General features: G+C 36.6%; 1 protein-coding gene across 1 annotated transcript in view; it reads right to left on the bottom strand.

Annotated features, from left to right (window-relative positions):
- ZNF804A (zinc finger protein 804A) overlaps nucleotides 1-18,991 on the bottom strand; it is a 316,589-nt gene extending 297,598 nt beyond the window's left edge. Inside the window, exon 1 of the mRNA XM_003921789.3 lies at nucleotides 18,415-18,991. Within this exon, the coding sequence (XP_003921838.2) occupies nucleotides 18,415-18,525 (111 nt within the window). The 5' untranslated portion in view covers nucleotides 18,526-18,991. The remainder of the gene's footprint in view (nucleotides 1-18,414) is intronic.
- Nucleotides 18,992-20,178: the final 1,187 nt, after the last annotated feature.

Consider the following 20,178-nt stretch of genomic DNA (forward strand, 5'->3'; position numbering starts at 1 on the left):
ATCTCTATATATCTTTATACATAAATTTGGTGTTGGAACAAATTAATGAGGACAGAAAAAATAGGAAACCTCTTTATAAATCACACCAAATGTCTGCTCAAAGGCTCCTTCCTGATTACTTTTTGTTCAGACATCACAAGGTGTTTTTCTCCTCCCTGCTCCCATTCCCTGCAGCACATCCAGCAATTAGTAGACAGTAGTTTTAGATGCATCAGCATCTAACCAAAAAGTATATTAAAACGCCTCCGATCTTTTTATTTTCTTATACTCTCCCTGAAATTAGTCTCTGAAAAAGATGGAAGCATAATCTACACATTATGAACTGTCTTACCTGAAAGACAGTGTACCGCAAAGCTCAGTGCTTAAAAAACGGACAGCTTTGCTTATCTTATTCCTTTAAATGGAAGAACCAATAATATAATCCAGAAAGTGGTGGTGCCCTTCCAGCTATAAACAGCTTGCAAATAATTCTTCATTTGCTTTAATGTGAGAACTTTAAGGATCTTATTAGTTAGTAAATACAGTGCTTCAGAACTAGGAATTTTTAAAAGCTGGGGGAAATTTACAATATGAATTGATACAGTTGTCCCTAGGTTTACAGGAGGTTTGGTTAAAGGAACCCCAGAGATACCAAAATCCCAGATGCCAATATTCCATAGTAGGCCCTGTGAAACCTGTGGATATGGAGACTTAACTGTACTAGAAAAATATTTTAGAACATAAATTTTACTAAAATTATATCATATTTTATTAAATAAACTTTTTTCCTAACTTGGTAAAATATGTAATGTACATGAAAGATGAAAATTGGTACTGATATAATCTAGTTAGCTAGTTTCTGTCCAGTTACCTATAATATGAAGAAAAACAAACATTAAAATGTCTTTGTTGAACACTTTTTTGGTAAGTTAGCACATAGGAAATAATGACAATTTTAATTAAGTATTCAGATGTTTATACGAAAAAATGGAAAAACAAAGAAATGAAAGAGAAAATTACTTTTGCAAATTAAACCATGAAGTTTGGAAACAATATTGAATGATTTATATGTGTGTTTCCTAATTCTAAATCTCAGTATCTAGGAGGCATAGCTGTTATTTCTAGGATGAGAGAATGCATATTTTTTATTACTTGTGAGATAAACTCAATAAAATGGAATAAATATAAATATGCATATGCTAAAGTCTTAGTATTCCTATCTATTCTCAAGACATGTATAAATTAAAGATAACATAGATGACCTTGGATAAGATGTAACCTCTAAATACAAAGTTTTCTCATTTGTAAAATGGCAATTATAATAATATCAAATTAAATAGTTGCTGGAATGATTAAGTAACATGCTTTACGTAAATTTCCATCAATGGACCTAACAAAGAATAAGTGCTCAATATTGAGAAATTTTAAAAGTTTGTTGCTTTATTTTGGTAATTTGAAAATACAATTTAGAGAAGATTAATCAAAGGCATTTAGAAGATTTATAAAACTATATTAATTAACTCAACCACACCATTATTAATGTAGAATTGATTCCTAAGTCATCATAATCACAGTATCGGTTAAAATTCTAAACAGTGATGAAAGTTTCATATGTCCAAAAACAACTTAAGAGTACCCATACCACATTTTAAAATAAAATAATTGATATACATTATTTTATTTATAAATCCAGGCTCTCAATTGTTAAATCTTAGATACACTTTTTGTAAAAACACCTTGCATTTATTCTGCCATTCATAAAGCTATTTACTTTTATGTCTTTTCATTTTTCAAATTACATGACGTTTAAATAAAATATTGTCTCAATCATTTGCTTTCTTATTAAACACAATGGTCAGCGTGCATTGAAAATTTTTTAATACTATGAATGCATTATTATACTTAATTTCTACATAAACTAATACATTAAAGCATTGTTGAAAAGGAAATTGGCCAAGTTGACTAAATTTTTTTATGAAGTTGAACCTAGAACAAGACTGATTCTGCTTACAAAATACAGTCTTACATTTCCACTCCTCCTGTAGATGTTAGATTCTAATAAATTTTGAAATTATGTCCTTTAACTATATTCTAAATATACTTTTTTTCTAGTTTATTTTTTAAAATTTATCTTCTGTCTTTTTTATAATTAAACAAATGTATAGCTAGTTTTCTAAAAGATTTATTGTAGGATGAGGAGTGGTGAGCAGAGAACCTAAAAAAATGATGAGGGAAGGGCCTCATCTCTCCAAATATTCATCAGGAACATATCCATTGAAGCCAAACCACATGTATTTTTTTCCTAGAACAGCAAGAGTCACCTGGAGGCACTTAGCAAAGCTAGATTCCTGCACCGTAGCCACAGATATTAAGATTTAGTATCTATTAAATGAGGTCCAAGATGTTGCATTTTCTAAACTTTCAGGTGATATTTATGACCAATTAGTTTTGGAATCTTTGCTCCATAGAACTTTTTTTTTCTGCATAGGGTAAACTAGGGAATCTACTTACAGGCTATATACGAGTACTAAATTTTATGAACAATTCCCTGACCTTTATTTCATTGGATTCCCTAAAGCACCTATTCCCTATGCATTTGGCATCTCTTATGTTCTGTTGGAAACGCACACATCAATGTATTAGCTTTGGAAGGGAAGAATGATACCTCTTCTATAAGATGGCAATAATTGTAAAAATAAATAGCTTTCATTATATGCTGGATGCTGAAGCAAACACTTTCCTTATATTATTTAATCTTTGCAACAATGTCTTTCACACATATGCATCTTAGAGCTTTTCAGTAATAATTAATATAATATATATACGTTCAAGGTAACATTTGGTGTACAGCAGGGACTAAAATCAGTTGTAGTTTTTGCTATTTACAAAGACACAGAAACAAAAAAAGGTTAAATAACTGGCTCAAGTTACACAGTCAGAATTCAAACTCAGGTCTCTCTAGTTCCAAATAGAAAGGGGAATGGTGGAATGCAAAGGAAGGTGTGAAACACGTGAAAACTCGGTGGAAAATCCAGAAAATACTGAAAAACAAATTTACATTTTTCCTAAATTTAGTCATGTTTCTCAGCTAAAAATAACCAAAACTCACTCACTGATAAATGCATAAAATATATTTATTGGAAAGGCATTAGGTGGAGGACAGATTCAAAGGTGACCCTGTTGAATCAGGCTTATTGAGCAACCAAAATTGTAGACGCTTGCACCAAGTTTTGTCACTTAAATATCAGCTAGGAAAAACACAGCTGGCTCTTCAGGCCCAGGAACTTTTCACTGACGATGTATGTGGTGACTGGACACTTGCTGGAACTCCATTTTCTTAACCCTGCTGCAGCTGTTTCCAGTCATCTCCAGGGGACCCTGTGCCTTTGTGCCATCCTGCCGCTGAATGTCCCTTCTTGTATCAGGTGGTTAAGCTTAACTTGCCAAAGGCAGGGAGAAAGTAACTACATTCCTTATTTCACTTTCTATTACTGGGCTTGAGATTGTTAAAAAAAAAAAAAATAGCCAAAAATCACAGCAAATACATCATCTACAGATTGCATTCTGTCATGAGTCCATAAATCCTCAAAGAATGCAGAATTCAAGCCAGGATAGAAAAAAAAGGCATCATTTCAAGTAGGTTCCTGTTACTATCTATGTGTGTGTGTGCTTTTTAAACAGGGTGACCACATACATTATCATCCAAATTAATTATGAGAGGTAAAGGCAGTGCCATTATTAATCATGCCAGGTCAACAGCATAAGTAACAAACTTATGTAACAAACATAACCACCATTGTGCCATAGTGGTTTGCTAAACCCATCAACCCATCATCTACATTAGATATTTCCCCTAATGCTATCCCTCCTCTAGCCCCTCATCCCTCGACAGGCCCTAGTGTATGATGTTTATCTTCCTGTGTTCATGTGTTCTCATTGTTCAACTGCCGCTTATGAGTGAGAACATGTCGTGTTTGGTTTTCTGTTCCTGTGTCAGTTTGCTGAGAATAATGGTTTCCAGCTTCATCCATCTCCCTGCAAACAACATGAACTCGTCGTTTTTTATGGCTGCCTAGTATTCCATGGTGTATATTTGGCACATTTTCTTCATTCAGTCTATCACTGATGGGCATTTGGGTTCCTTCCAAGTCTTTGATATTGTGAATAGTGTTGAAATAAACATACATGTGCACATGTCTTTATATTACAGTGATTTATAATCCTTTGGGTCTATACTCAGTAATGAGATTACTGGGTTAAATGGTATTTCTTGTTCTAGATCCTTGAGAAATTGCCACATTGTCTTTCACAATGGTTGAACTAATTTACACTCCCACAATAGTGTAAAAGCATTCCTATTTCTTTACATTCCCATACAGCATTCCAGCATGGAATGTTGATTCCTGAGTTTTTAATAATTGCCATCCTAACTGGCATGAGATGGTATCTCATTGTAGTTTTGATTTGCATTTCTCTAATGACCAGCGATGATGAGCTTTTATAATGTTTGTTGGCTGCATAAATGTCTTCTTTTGAGAAGTGTCTGTTCATATTCTTTGCCCACTTTTTGATGGGGTCATTCTTTTTTTTCTTTTACATTTGTTTAAGTTCCTTGTAGATTCTGGATATTGACCTTTGTCAGATGGATACATTGCAAAAATTTCTTCCATTCTGTAGGCTGCCTGTTCACTCTGATGATAGTTTCTTTTGCTATGCAGAAACTCTTTTAGTTTAATTAGGTCCATTTGTCAATTTTGGCTTTTGTTGACATTGCTTTTGGTGTTTTAGTCAGGAAGTCTTTGCCCATGCCTATGTATGAAAGGTATTACCTAGGTTTTCTTCTAGGGTTTTTATGGTTTTAGGTCTTAGGTTTGTCTTTAATCCATATTTAATTAATCTTTGAATAAGGTTTAAGAAAGTGATCCAGTTTCAGTTTTCTGCATATGGCTAGCCAGTTTCCCAATACCATTTACTAAATAGAGACTCATTTCCCCATTGCTTGTTTTTATCTGGTTTGTCAAAGATCAGATAATTGTATATGTGTGGCATTATTTCTGAGCCCTTCATACTGTTACATTGGTCTACATATCTGTTTTGGTACCAGTACCATGCTGTTTTGGTTGCTGTAGCTGTGTAGTACAGTTTGAAGTCTCCAGCTTTAGTCTTTTTGCTTAGGATTGTCCTGGCCATATGGGCTCTTTTATGGTTCCATATAAAATTTAAATTAGTTTTTTCCAGTTCCGTGAAGAAAGTCAATGATAACTTGATGAGGGTATCATTGAATCTATAAATTACTTTGGGCAGTATGGCCATTTTCACGATATTGATTCTTCCTATCTATGAGAATGGAATGTTTTCCCGTTTGCTTGTGTCCTCTCTTATTTCCTTGAGCAGTGGTTTGTAGTTCTCCTTGAAGAGTCCTTTGCATCTTTTGTAAGTTGTAGTACTAGTTATTTTATTCTCTTTTTAGCACCAATTATTTTTATATTAGCTTCTTACTGCCTTAGAAAAATAATGAATTTCTCTCTCCCCTTGCTCCATCTCTTTCTTTTTATTTATTTTTAATTTGTAGGATTATGGCCATCCAGTGAAACTTCAACCACTGCGTTACATCAGATTTTGTCAAACTTACTAACATTTTTTGTAGCAAACATAACTGGTATTACATTTGGTGGTCATAAACTTCCTAATTACTTTTCAAATGAATTATTGTTTACATCTCTGGCCATGGCTAAAGATACTAGTAGAATTCTGTGGACTTCAGGAGAAACAAACATTCAGACAGACTGAAATTGACATAACAGCACCCTTACTTAATCAAATTGAGCTTATTTAATGCCAGCTGATACACAAAGATCCATTTGTTTTGTTTTATTATTATCATTTACTTAACCTTTTACTATGGAATAATATGGAAATAGATTGTCTTAAATGTGGCTCTCCAGAACAGCAATAAGCAATAAACTTCATTTGAAATTCTATTACTATCAGTCTACCAGCAGTATGTATTATGTACACCAGAACATCACATATATCCCAGAACATCAACTCCTTTAAGTTTTCACCCATAAAAATTACATCTTTCATGGTGAACCAATAATTTCCCTGTGATTGGTAATACAAATAGAAGTATGTATAGTTTTATGCAATGAATACGCTTTCCCTGGAAATATAATACCAATTGTTATGAAGAACATTCCATTAAATTGTAATAAAGTTTGAAAATTTCAATCTCAAATATTTTTCAGCTATTTTTTCTGCTTCTATAATACGACTTATGGCAATCATGAAAGTAAAAAATAGATTTCAAAATTTCACATATTATTTCATATTTTATATATTCTCTCAGCAAGTAATTATCATTACAGTCCACCTTTATTTTGGTTAAGAATATACTCTGTGAACATTTCAATAGAATTTAATTATTAATTAGCTATGACAATAAAGTCAATTAGTTATTAAGAATCATAAAAGATTTAAGATACTTTAAAAAAGCTAAAAACCGCTTCAATAGTGAAGACTAATACTTTAACAGTGAAGAGTGACATCTAAAGAAGGGATAATTGGTCATTATGTCAGCAATATCTCACTCCATGTATCACATGTGACTGCAATAGATAATGGCAAAAAATAATTACTAGGTGAAGTACACAAATAAAGTATACAGCAAACATGTCACCCCATGTTACCTTCTTATATTGACTTCATGGCTAATAAAATTTAAAGTGACTCTTTGCTAATAAAAATGTGATAGCTACTATATTTGACAATGTAATTAATCTATGGTTGATTACTATGGTTGATTACTATGCCTGTCTTTTTGAAAGCAAGATGAAATGTTATGTCGCCCCCTAGTGTAAATATTAATTTTGTAACATCAGAACTTCAGTAATCCAAGAAGACATTGCAAGGAACTGTAGTTATTAAAAAAAGAATTTCTACACTTCCCAAAAGAGCCAGCTTCCCATTGTTCCATGAACTTTATGAGCCACGGGAATGACTGATATCTGAATATTTTCTTATGATTTTAATCTCTTTATCACCTATAATATTTAAGGCTCAGCACATATTTAAGATTTTATGCATTAAAATTTGGGGATATGGATAAGTACATAGGAAATGCCATGGGTAGTTAACAGCAATTGTCTGAATGTTTGCCTTCCCCCCAAAAACAATGTATATGTTGAAATTCTAAGCCCCAGTGTAATGGTATCAAAGGTGAGGGCTTTGGATGGTAATTAGGTCATGAGAACTCTATCCTCAAATAGATTAGTGCCCTTATAATAGAGGCCTAGAGAGTTCCTTTGCCCACTCCCCCCATATGAGAAGAAGTCTGACTATGAGGAAGCAACCCCTCTCCAGACACTGAATTGAAACCTTAATCTTGGCATTCCCAGCCTCTAGAACTGTAAGAAATACATTTCTGTTGTATGTAAGCCACTCAATCAGTAGTATTTTATTATAACAGCTCAAAAAGAGTAAGATACTAAGAAAAAAAAAAAAAAAACAAGAAAATGTTGACATGGTTCAATAGTAATACTGTCCCAATTATGTAAATCCATACATAGTGAATTTTATTATAATCTCCTTTATCTAAAGATAACGTAATTGACAGTGAGAGAGGTAAATTTTACCCAGGTCATAACACTAGATTTTCATGCTAAATTGGGTGCAGGAACACATTCCTGGAGTGAAAGCAGTCATTCTCTTCTCAACTATAAATAAATATACATTGTCAAGACATTGAGTGTCTTCACCAACCAGTGGTATTTTCCTAATACAAGCTTTTGAAGGAAATAACACAAAGATTATTTTACAGTAATTCCATTGACACTTTCTAGGGGGTCACTGGATTATGCCACTTGACATATTTTTACTAAACAAAGACAGAATCTATATTTAATTTCATCTTTTTGTCCTTGAAAAATATCGGTACACACATCTCATTAAACCCCTTGCTTTTCTGCAACTAGTCTCACTTCCTTCCTATTAACTTACTGACTTAAGATATCCTGCTTTCTATAACCAATCCAAAAGTCTTTGGCACCTCCCAGAGTTTCAGACTTTTTCTACAGTCTTGCCAACAAAACTTACTCATTCTGATGTCTTAGCCTATTTTCTGTTGCTATAAAAAATACCCGAGACTGGATTATACACAAAGAAATTTATTTTTTACAGTGGTCAAGACTGGGACATCCACGGTAAAGGGTTTGGACTGCATCTGGTGAGAAGTTTCTTATTGGTGGGGACTTTCTGTAGAGTCCAAAGGCAGCACAGGGTATCACATTGCAAGTGGACTTATGAGTGACAGCCAAATTGATTTTCACAACAGATCCATTTTTGTAATAACATCCTCCCTAGACAACCCAATAATCTATTAACCTCTGAATGAATTATTCTATTCATGTGAGCAGAGTCCTGTGATTCAATCACCTCCCAAATGTCCCACCTATCAACACTTCTGCATTGAGGACAAAGTTTTTTCAACCCATGAGCTTCTGGGGGACATATTCAAACCATAGCACTCTGCTTTTCATTCCTTAGGTGTTTCCTGTCTGAGTGACAAAAACAAGATAATGTAGATGGGTGCTATGAATGGGACTTCTGTAATCCCCTAAAACGCATATACTGAAATCCTAACTCCCAATGTGATGGTATTACAAGATGAGGCCTTTGGGGGATAATTGTGTCACGAGGGTGGAAACTTCATACGTGTGATTGCTTCCCACATAAGAAGAAACACAATAACTAATCTCCCTCTCTGTCCTCCATCATGTGAGGATACTATGAGAAGACAGCCACATGCAAACCAGGCAGCAGGTCATCGCCAGATATAAAATCAACTGGGAACTTGATCTTGGACTTCTCAGACTCCAGAATTATGAGAAATAAATATTTGTTGCTTAAGCCACCCAGTCTATATTAATTTGTTATAGAAGCCTAAACAAAGGCAAATAGTTAATTTTAGATTTTTTGTTAATAAATTCAATTCCTAGCGGCTGAATCTGGGAGAAAGTCTGTATACTAGGAGTAACCACACCCCTCTGTCAGAACACTTCAGCGGGAGTCAGGAGAGAACTGGGAAGCTCAGAATAAGGGTCATACATAATTCAGTGTCACAGCAGTAGTCAATGCTAAGCCCCAAAATTCTGAATGTCGTCCTACAGTGCCCTCCACCACTCCACTGCTACTACCAACAGTATGATTGTCAGAACCAATCTTATCCTGTATCTCCAGTGACATTGTTCATCACAAGAAGCCCAGAACTCCCAAATTCTTCCTTATTAACTGAACTTCATTCTCCATATGGCTAGGTTACATTCTCTTTTCTGACACATGTCTCTATATTTCTACATTTCCTAAAACTCTTGGACTAGGTCCTCCTTGAATTCATAAGTGTCTTTATCAAAATTTCTGTAGATTCGAACTTTTCACGGAAGTTAAACTTCATTTTTTTTTTTTTTGCTCTAAGTGAAGTCTGTTTCTCCTGAAAACACTATTCACCCTGTATCTCTCTCCAGAGACGGATGTTTTATTCTCAAAGCTCCTTATACTAATGTGCTAATATGTGGCACAAGTCCTCTTTGCTCCATCTTGATGCCCACCTCATTCCTAAAAGTCCTCAGCTTTGAGTCTCATGTCCCTGAAATCCTCTTCTCTTATTGGCTAGTCCATTTTGTAACCATCCATCTTATGGTCAAATGTGAGAAAGCAAAAAGGAGCTCTCAAGAACTGCTGGGTAGGAGCATGTCTGGATCTAAGAGGGAGGCATGGTATTCTCTTGTCAAATATAAATGCTTTCACAGTACACTAACGTCAGACAAGGTCACTCCATGACTGTGATGGAGCTTAACAATAACAATCACGTTTGAGCATGTACATAACCAAAAACACTCTTTTTGTTACCCAATAGCTCTCTCTGCCAGCCATTATGAGCAAAGCTACTTCTCCATCAATTACAACCCTATCCCCACTTTGTTTTTCTTGGCTTCTAGATAAAAAAGCACTAAGGTACTCAACATAAAGTTGGCTCTTTTTTTTTTTTTTTAATCACAGTACCCAATCCAGAATAAAACAGTGCTTCAGTAAACTCTCCAGATAATACACCTCACACAATACCAAATCCTATAAACTACTCCTTATACTCTCTTCAAGATATGCATCTAGGTTCTCCATGGTGTGCAGTTAACCTTGTTCCAACAAATACCAATGTTCCTAAGTTGGTTCAACTAGAGTTGTGTCTTAGTATTTTTGGCTGGTGGACATGACGTAACTCTATACATATTTTACATGTTTCATGAAGAAATTTTCGTTTTGTAAAATGAAAGTCCTTCACTGTATGTACTTCCATTTAAAGCTCATTTTCTTAAATTCAGGCTAACAAAGTATACACTTTTGAAATAAACTTTAAAATATATCTGATATTGTTTGGCTGTATTCCCACCCAAATCTCATCATGAATTGTAGTTCCTATAATCACCATTTGTCAGGGGGGGAAACACCTGCTGGGAGAAAATTGAATCATGGGGGCAGTTACCCTTGTGCTGTTCTCCCGAAAGCGAGTTCTCACGAGATCTGATGGTTTTATAAGGGGCTTTTCTCTCCCTTTGCTTGGCATGTCTCCTTCCCACCATCATGTGAAGAAGGGCATGTTTGCTTCCCCTTCTGCCATGAATGTAAGTTTCCTGAGGCCTTCCCAGCCATGCAGAACTGTGAGTCAATTAAATATTTTTCCTTTATAAATTACCTAGTCTTGGGTCAGCATGAGAATGGACTGATAAAATATTTTATCTAATTTAGAGAGAGGTGGACTTTCTTCAAGTATAATAAACATTTGTGAGATAGCTGTTGGGGTTGAACAGATAAGAATAATGCCATTTTACATAGAGTAGGTTTGTTTGTTTGTTTGTTTGCTTGTTTATTTTTAGATGCTTCAGGTGTGTTGATTGACAGAAAGACTGTAACCCAAGCAAGCACTTCAAATAGTTTCTATAAACTTGTATATAAAATAGCAGAAAGAAATCCACAATAAACTCTATTTTAAACCTATATAACTATCAACATCAACACATCGATTTCCTATTAAATCCGAATAGGATTTACATTTCAAACATTTAGTTAGCTCATTATAAAAGAAATATTACAAGCTGATCTTCACTGTATCAGTCAGGGTTCTCCAGATACATAGGAACAATATGGGGTGTGTGTGTGTAAACACACATATGACTTATTTTAAGAAACTGATTCAGTGATTGCAGGATCTGGTAAATCTTAAATGTGAAGGCAAGACCTGCAGACTGGAAACTCGGGTAGGAGTTGTTACAGAAGTTTTCAGGTAGAATTTCTGCTTCTCCAGAAAACCCTAGTTGTTACTCTTAAATCTTTCAACTGGTTATAAGGCCAACCCACATCATCCAGATTAATCTGCTTTACTTAAAGTCAACTGATTGTAGACATTAAGTGTATCTACAAAATACCTTCACACCAATACTTACATTAGAATTTGATTAAGTAACAGGCTATTTTACATGGTTTGGCTCTGTGTCCTCACCCAAATCTCATCTTGAATTGTAATCCCCAGGTGTCGAGGGAGGGAAGTGACTGGATGACGGGGGCAGTTTCCCCCATGTTGTTCTCATGATAGTAAGTGAGCTGTTACTAGATCTGATAATTTTATAAGTATCGGGCATTTATCCTGCTTGCAATTCTCTCTTCTGCCACCATAGGAAGAAGGTCTTGCTTCCCCCTCACCTTTCACCATGACTGTTAAGTTTTCTGAAGCCTCCACAGCCATGTAGAAATGTGAGTCAATTAAACCTCTTTTCTTTATAAATTACCTGGTCATGGGTAGTATCTTTAAAGCAGTGTAAGAATGAACCAATACGCTACTATTCCAGATGACACATAAAACTAGCCATCATGTTTAATATAAGTAATTTTTCTAATACTGTTTAAGAAAAAATGTTTTCTTATAATTTGAATATAGCACTGCCATCATAAACATTTAGCATATTAAATAGACTTACATTTAGAAAAGTATATAATTTTCTTCCAGTGGGGTCAAACCATTATGAAAGAATTTAGAGTAATACCTCAGGTAATGGAATTTGTTTACTTTGACAACCATGATTGAATTTTAATTATTTAGTACTCCTCTTAATATTATACTGTAATAGGAAGTATACTGTAATACATTTATAAAATTAATGAATCATGGCTACTGGGAGACAATATCATAATACACTATACAGTTATCTCTGCATATCCATGGAGAAGTAGTTCTAAGATTCCCCTAAGATATATATCAAAATCCACAGATTCTCAAGTCCCTTATATAAGTGGTGTAGTATTTACATATAGTCTATGCACATCCACCCTTATTCTTTAAATTATTTGGAGATTAGATTACTTCTAATGCCCAGTAAAAGGTAAATGCTATGTAAACTGTTGTTATACTGTATTATTTAGGGAATAATGGCCAGAAAAAAAAGTTTGTACATCTTAAGTGAGAATACAATGTCCTTTTTGTCTTTTTTGAATACTTTGGATACTAAAAGTATCCACAGTTGGTTGAATCCACACATGAGAACCCGTGGAGATGAAGGGCCTACTATGTATGACAAAGTTTTCTCAGATGCAGTAGATAATTTAGAATGAGATAAAATAGATCAAATGGTTTAGGCTAAAATTTTTAGGAATAGAAACTAATACAATTAAATTTCTTATTGTGATTACCTATACAGGAGTGTTATTAAGAGATACATGTATAATTTCTTCATAAATTTTAGATTATAACTGTTATCTATTTTTGGAAGGATTACTCAAACTCCTAACAGCAAGCCCCTTCAACGGTACTATCTCAGTTAAACAGCCACTACAGGAAATTATTTCAGCACTATATCATTAGTACAATTATTTAAATATGATTTACGTTATCTATAATACTTTTAATAAACCATTTCTCAAATTTGGTATATAAACATATGCTTATTTAAGTATATATTAAAGAATAAAATTACATTCTATATTAATTTTTAAGCTTAAAAACAACAGCAAAATATCAAAAACACCGTAGCTTAAGTAAAAGTTTGCAATTTTTAAATGCAAAAATTTATCACTGTGAAATCCTTGAGTATTTCTTATTATGCAGTGATCCTACATATTTGATCTGGAGAATACTGTTAATTCAGTTTAACCATTATAGGACAAACAAGTACTACAGAAGAAAATATAATGATAGAAATATTTCTATCTCCACATCTGTAAAGTTTGGTCCTTGAACTAAGCAAGGTATGGAAAATTGAAGTGACTTCAGTCGTCAGGAAAGTAACATAAGTAAGTGAAGACTACATAGCAATAGAATGTGGTGTAGATAGTGGAAGATGGAGAAGAGTCTTCTTTCAACTGCATTTCAACCCAAATACTTTAAACCCCATGCAAACCAAACAAACTAATTTGGCAGCCTGAATTTGCCCCTGAATATAACCCCATTAAACCTCTGGACTAGGTCATCCCTGAAATTTTCACTGATCTGTATGTTCAGTAAAAATGCAATTGCAGTCATCACTGACCTGAAAACATTGGTGCAGAAGTGAGAAGTCAAGACATTATGTCACTATTCAAATTTCAGCTATCTAAAACAAGTCAATATTTAATGAACTAACAAAAGTATGTGGTAATCATGAATATTATTTGATATTTGCCTTAAAACATGGCTTACATTTTTGGGTTATAACAATAATCCAAATACCAGTTATTTTCCTTACTAGAATAATATGTTCTGCAAAAAGACATGTAGTAAAATTTCACTAGAGTTCAAAACCAACGGAGCCAGAATATATGATACCTTATGTTCAGAAAATTGAGATACAAGATGGTCTTTTTAATATTGAATATATAAGACTTTAAAAGAAATTTGGGAGAATATATAACTAGATTGTGTGAAGAAGTTTATAAAGTGGGAAAGTTTGAAGATATATTAGGATATCACCCTAATCCACTCTCACCCCTGAGCTCTCTTGAGGTCATTAATCTAAAAATAATACCTTTTCCAACATCACCAATTCACCAACTGATCTCTTTAGTCTTATATGCACACTCTTAAAGTGCCACCTAAATGGGTTTGGATGAGAGAAGCAGCTTTTTAAATTACATTCTCCAAGAGATTTAGAAAATATTCAAGAGAACTGTATAAATAATAAGTTATATTCAATAATGAATACTAAAACAAAAGGCCATATACTGTTTCAAAAGCCTACCTAATTTTACTGAGTTCCTATGTATATAAGGGAAATAAAATAATTTTTTCAGGTTTTTCAAAATTAACACACATGACAATGTAGTGAGTGAGAAGAAACCTACAAACATGTTAAAAGATGTGAATTTTTTTTCAACAGATTCAAAATGAATAATAGCAGCCCAAATGCATCTTAGTGCATATTATTATTTATTTATTAGTATTATTTATTGCATATTATATATACAGAGCCTGTGGTGCCTAGAACAGTGCTTTGTAATTAAGGTACCTCAATAAATTTGAATGAAGTAAATAACAAATATGTTGTGAACCGATTAGTAAATCAACATTTCTTTTCTTGCTGAAGGTAGTATTTTATACAGTGGAAACGCTGGCAGCCTACAGAAGAAATTAGTGATATTTACATACGCAGGATGAGAAGTAAAGTAAATTTAATCAGATTATTCTCTGAATCTGGCATTATTTATCCATATCTGGAGACAATTGGAATAATAAAGTGCCTTCAACGAAATAGATGACACAATACCATCTCTTAATCATATTATCATAATGGTCCCCAGAGATTCCATAATTAAGCATATAAATTATAAAGGAAATATGTCTGGAGTCAGGAAATCTGCTTGATTATATTGACTCACTGCATGACCTCAAAACCACCACTGATTCTTTTTGAATTCCATAATCAGTGAAATAGACATAATGTTATTACGAGATACTAAAATGCTGACCAATTAACAAAATGTAATGAACAAATTACTAATAATTTCCAACTTTCCCAAGACAAATCCTAAATTATATATTAAAAGTGATTAAAGATATATTTACATTTCATTTTAAATATGTCATACACAGATATATCCTGTGTTTATTTAAATATATAATGAAGACAAACACATTCTATAAAATGTTCACTTATTTCTTGTTCCATGAAATTAAAGCTATATGACAGATATGTTGCAGCTTTTAACAGAAATCACGACAAATAGATTAACCTATTTTTCTGGTGGTAAGACATTGCAAAATGAAAATTTATATATTTTTAATTAAAATTGGCAAAAGAAATATATTAAATGCTCATAAATAGGATCAACATTAACAACAGGCTTAGTATTCAAGAATGTTGTTGTTTTATTTTCCAGAACTTTACGTTTGGGTGATACCATATGACTCATAGAAGGGACTGTATATTTTGACTATCTTCTCAATATGAATGGCAGGATTAGTTCTGGATTCAAGATTAAAGCAATTAATCATTGTTACCAAAATATGAATTACCCTGGTTATTCTATAAGTAAATTCTAATTCATAAAAGAAGACTGTATTAATAGCTACAGGCTATCTTAAATTAATCCTATAATTTGTTGAATATTATAAAATTATTTTTTTATTTGAATCTTAAAAATTCTCAAATGGCCATTAAGTAGCTATTGCTAGAAACTAACTAAAATGTCTTGGAGAAATTAAAGTATCTTTTCGCTGAATAATTTTATGTTTAAAGTTGCACTTTCCTGAAGTAAGAAAAAACAACATTTGCGATATCAAAATCCTTAGAATTTAGTACAATTCGAAATACAAAAATGTGATGATTTTAATGACAAAATTCAAATATGTCAAAATAAAATATAAAATAAAGTAGAAAATATATCATAATTATTACTCCATGAAGCTGGGATTAAATCATTGTACATACAAGTTTATCTGTCCATTTAAAAAAATAAAAAATAAAACTGTAAAGAAAACATGGTAAGCATAAATTCTTACTTTAAAATGTATAAAATGGCATATATACCTCTTAAGATGACGTTTGTATTTCTTGTTGAAGTTGCCAATTCTTAGAAGTTTCAGATCCAGTTTTCTATTTTTAAGTGACAGTATGTTTAGCATGTACATAAGTGCTCATAAACAATGTGCTATAAAGAATCATTTTTCGGTAATATAGACAGCTCTTTTTTAAATTAAAATCATTCATTTATGAATAGATCTAGAATCTTTCTGCTATACTTAAAGACAGGCATAAATCTCATTATTTTCCATAATAATACTCACGGGAAAGAATCTAGAAAACACATATAACAGATTAATATATTATCTTGTAAAGAAGTAGTTTCAAGCATAATTGCATCTTATATGAAAATCTACTTTTTTTTCAGTCAGTGCAAATCTCATATACAGGAAATACAAACTTGGGCAGTTTTTAAATCATCTGGAAAGACTAGCTCAGAAGTCCCTAAAGTCTCTTTCATGATAACTAAGAGAATTATGGAGTTATTTCAAAGCCTTTTTATCCCTGTTTGTTCCTTCTGATGTTTGTCTATATTTAGGTTTATTCATCTCATTTAGATAGCTGTTTTTTAGAACCCAATTTACTCACAATTTTGCAATGACAAATCTAGACTTCAACCTACCTTTTGTAAATATTTCATAAAGAATGAATCAACTTCAAACACAAAACAAACACATCAGCATAAGCAAATTCAACCATTGTTAGAACTTAAGATTAACTTGAGAACCAAGAACTTACACAATTTTAACAAGTTGAGATTTGGCAAATAACTCTTCTTTTTCTATAAACTGTGTGTTTTATCACCATTATTGTAAGTATGGAAATAAAATCTTGTGCAGTAAGTTTGCCTTTCCCATTAAGTGAAATTTAATTGAAAAAAATAGTGTGTACCTTCTTCAAACTGAAAGTTTTCTCCCCCCAAATTTTACCTTCCTACATAGTTGACTTCTCTAAGAGGGGCCAGAACAATTTCAATAATTCCTTTAGCCTTTGGCTACTACTCCGTATGGTGCTCTACTAAAGAAGACTGCAGAAGAGTATTTTCACTTCCTTTTGTTCAAAAACAACCAACAACTACATCCACAACAACAATAAAATAAGCAAACTAGCCCTGCCTTTGTGAGTCTTAAGTGGGCTGAAAGCAAGTAGCCAAGAAATTCAAGGTAAAAAGAATGAAATTAAATGCATCAATAATTTACTTAAAACTTCAGATGACAACTTTTCATTCTTGGAAAACACACATCACAGCACATTTTCTTTATTCATAAGGAAACCTATTTTAAGACACATAGAGAACATTAGATTAAAAAATGCTATATTTATTTTTGGACTATTTGAGTCTGTTCTTAAACTTCTACTCTCTTCATTCAGGCTAAGTTACCACTGTGTAAGAAAGGGGAAGGAAGGCTGCTTGCTAATAAACCTGGACTTCCGTGAACCATACATTTGTATATTGGCACCTTACTTTGTCTTTACTCTGCAGTACTAAGCCTAATGAGCGTTTATTCTACTTTCTGTTTTACTTCATGGAGGTGTATATTTCTCCAAAGACAACAACACATGAAAGTCAGTTCTGCACATAGGTTTTGTAGCTAAAGGGGGATTCGGAGGAGAAGTAGGAGCTATCATCCTGCAATATCTCAATGCGCAGCACATCTTCTCCCACCAATCAGGAGTGCTGTTCTGACTAGGATTCTGAAAAATGAAGCTCTGTGGTCCAGTCAGAACCTTCCAGCAACTGCATGGGTTCTATTTATCTCATATTTTCCCTGGTGGCTCGAATGGTGACATAGTGATTGTCCTTCACACATATCACTATGTGTGACTACACAGCCCACTTGACAGTGGGCAGCATACGGTTCTGGAGTCACTCTCTTAAGCTTAGTACTGACAACTTCTCACTAGAGAAGTTTCCTGTCAGTCCTTCAGGAAAGAGCTGGGATTCAAACTCTTTCCGAGACCATCCCTCAATCCCGCCACTTCCTCCTTGTGACCAGCCACATGGTTCCCTGCCTCCACCAGACAGCCACATCCTCATTCACCTTCAGCCTCCTAAGCCAAACAAAAGATGTCACGGGGTCACTTGGGGTTAGAGTTCTTTTCTTTTTAAACAGCTCCTATGGACACAATCTGCTTCAAATAAGGAGAGGCTGTGGTCATCTTGAGCTCTCTGGGGCGAGGTGGAGAGAGACCAGAGCACTGCTGAAGTGTCAGCCAGAGCCATGCATCCCAGCTTCCCGAAGACCCCTTCCTTTTTCTACACCCAATTCTCACCCCACGCCCACCAGTAAATAGACGAATAGATGAGAAACCAAACTGAATCTCAACACCGCCAAAAACTCAGTCCTCCGAACGCCCTCTTAAATACGAGAGAGAGGAAAACAGAAGCGATTACCAGAGTTTTGTTCCCGTTCTTGCCGAGAGGGCCCCGGAAAACTCCCTTGATGTTGCGAAAGTGTCCGTTGCTGAGATGCGTGGAGCTGATGACAATGTAGTAACACTCCATGGGGCAGCCGCCGCCGCCTCCGCCGCAGCCGCCGCTTCCGCGCACCCAGCGCCCACAGCCGCAGCGCGCCGGGGCCGGCGAGGGTGGGCCGGGGACCCGCCGCGAGGGCACGCAGCCGCCCCCGGCGCGTCCTCTGGAGGCAGCGGCTCACTGCACCCCCGTGCGGAGCGCGCCGCGGCGCCCCCGCCCCCGCATGCTCGCCGCGCTCTCCCTCTCAGTCTCTCGCGCGCTCTCTCGTTTCTCTTGCAATGCGCGTAGGGACGAGGCGCCCCGCGGGAGGATCTCAGGCAGGAGAAGTGGGCCGGGCCGGCGAAGCGGGGCCCGGCGGCAGTCAGCGCCCGCGCTGCGGCCCGGCGGAGCGGGGCTGAGGGAGCCGCCTGCGCGGCAGCAGGAGCGGCGGCGGCGGCGGCGGCGGCGGCGGCGGCGGCGGCAGCGTCCCCCGCGCTCGGCGCCCGCACTCGGAGTTGCTGCCGCTGGCAGGCATGAGTGTTATTATAGTGAGCGGCGTTGCCGGTCCATCGCACTGAGCCAATGGCAGGGAGCCACTGGGCTGATACCGAGAGCTGTCAGAGGAGTACATCTGTCACCCGCTGCCTCCCCCGCCCACCCCGCCGCCGGGACCCGCGGCCGCGCCAGCCCGAGCGCGAGTGGGAGCGCCCCGCGCGGCGCCGCTGCCGCAGAGGGCCGGGGACGCGACGGCCACCGCCGAGTGCGAGACTCCGGCCAGGTGGGGGCGGCGGGGAGGCGGAGAGGCCGCGCTGTCCTGCCTGGCGGCCGGCGCGGGGGTGGGGGCGAGGGGGCTGAATACATTAATAATTCAGTGCCGAAGGCCACCCGCTTCCGACCGCGCCGAATCCAGGCCGGGGCCGGCAGCGGCTTCTTCCTCGGGATAATTGCTATCCACTGGGTCTGGCTTGTTTGATTTTGTTATCTAATGTGTTTTTGGTATGGAGGCTGGTGTCCTGTTCAGAGTCTCAGAGGAAGGCGAGGACAGCAAGCGCGCCCCCCGCCCGCCCCGCCGCCTCGCGTCTGTGGGGACCGGGAGTGCTCGTGTGGACAATAGTTTCGGGGGAGGGCAGCTGCGGCGACGCGACTGCAAGTGGGCAGAGGGTAAAAGCAGGGGCTCCCGATGTATCTGTCTCTCCTCTTGGCGTTCCCCCCGCCCCACCGCCCCTGAGAACCCCAGTTCTTCCCGAACTGCGAAAGCCGAGGGGACCAGGACGCTTTGCGGCGAAGACGCCGCCGCCGCGAGCTTGCCTCGCGTGTCTCCCGCGCCTCTCCCGCTGCAGAGTGCTAGCGAACAAAAGCGTGTGCCCTAGAAGCGACCTGAATGGAAAAATCTGCACACGAACTAATGCGTTTGCCACGGAAAGTAGGGAACCGGGTCTGCTGCGCTCCCTGGGGACAGACTTTCTGGTTGGTTTTCAAGGGACCAAGGCAGCCATCAGCCCCGCTGTGCCCTCCCACCCAGTTGATTCTGTCTTTGTGTAAGTTTAGCTCCTCCGAGGTGGTGGAGCGAGAGCATCCCATCAGGTATATATACGACTCATTAGTCGGCACTTAAAAAGATCGATAGCAGGCAGTGAGAGGCTGGGAGATGGTGCCTTCAATGGATTTACTGAAGGCTTTATTTTTCCTTTGCCTTGAAAGGCT

The sequence above is a fragment of the Saimiri boliviensis genome, chromosome 5 (genome assembly GCF_048565385.1).
Source record: "Saimiri boliviensis isolate mSaiBol1 chromosome 5, mSaiBol1.pri, whole genome shotgun sequence".
Taxonomy (NCBI): domain Eukaryota; kingdom Metazoa; phylum Chordata; class Mammalia; order Primates; family Cebidae; genus Saimiri; species Saimiri boliviensis.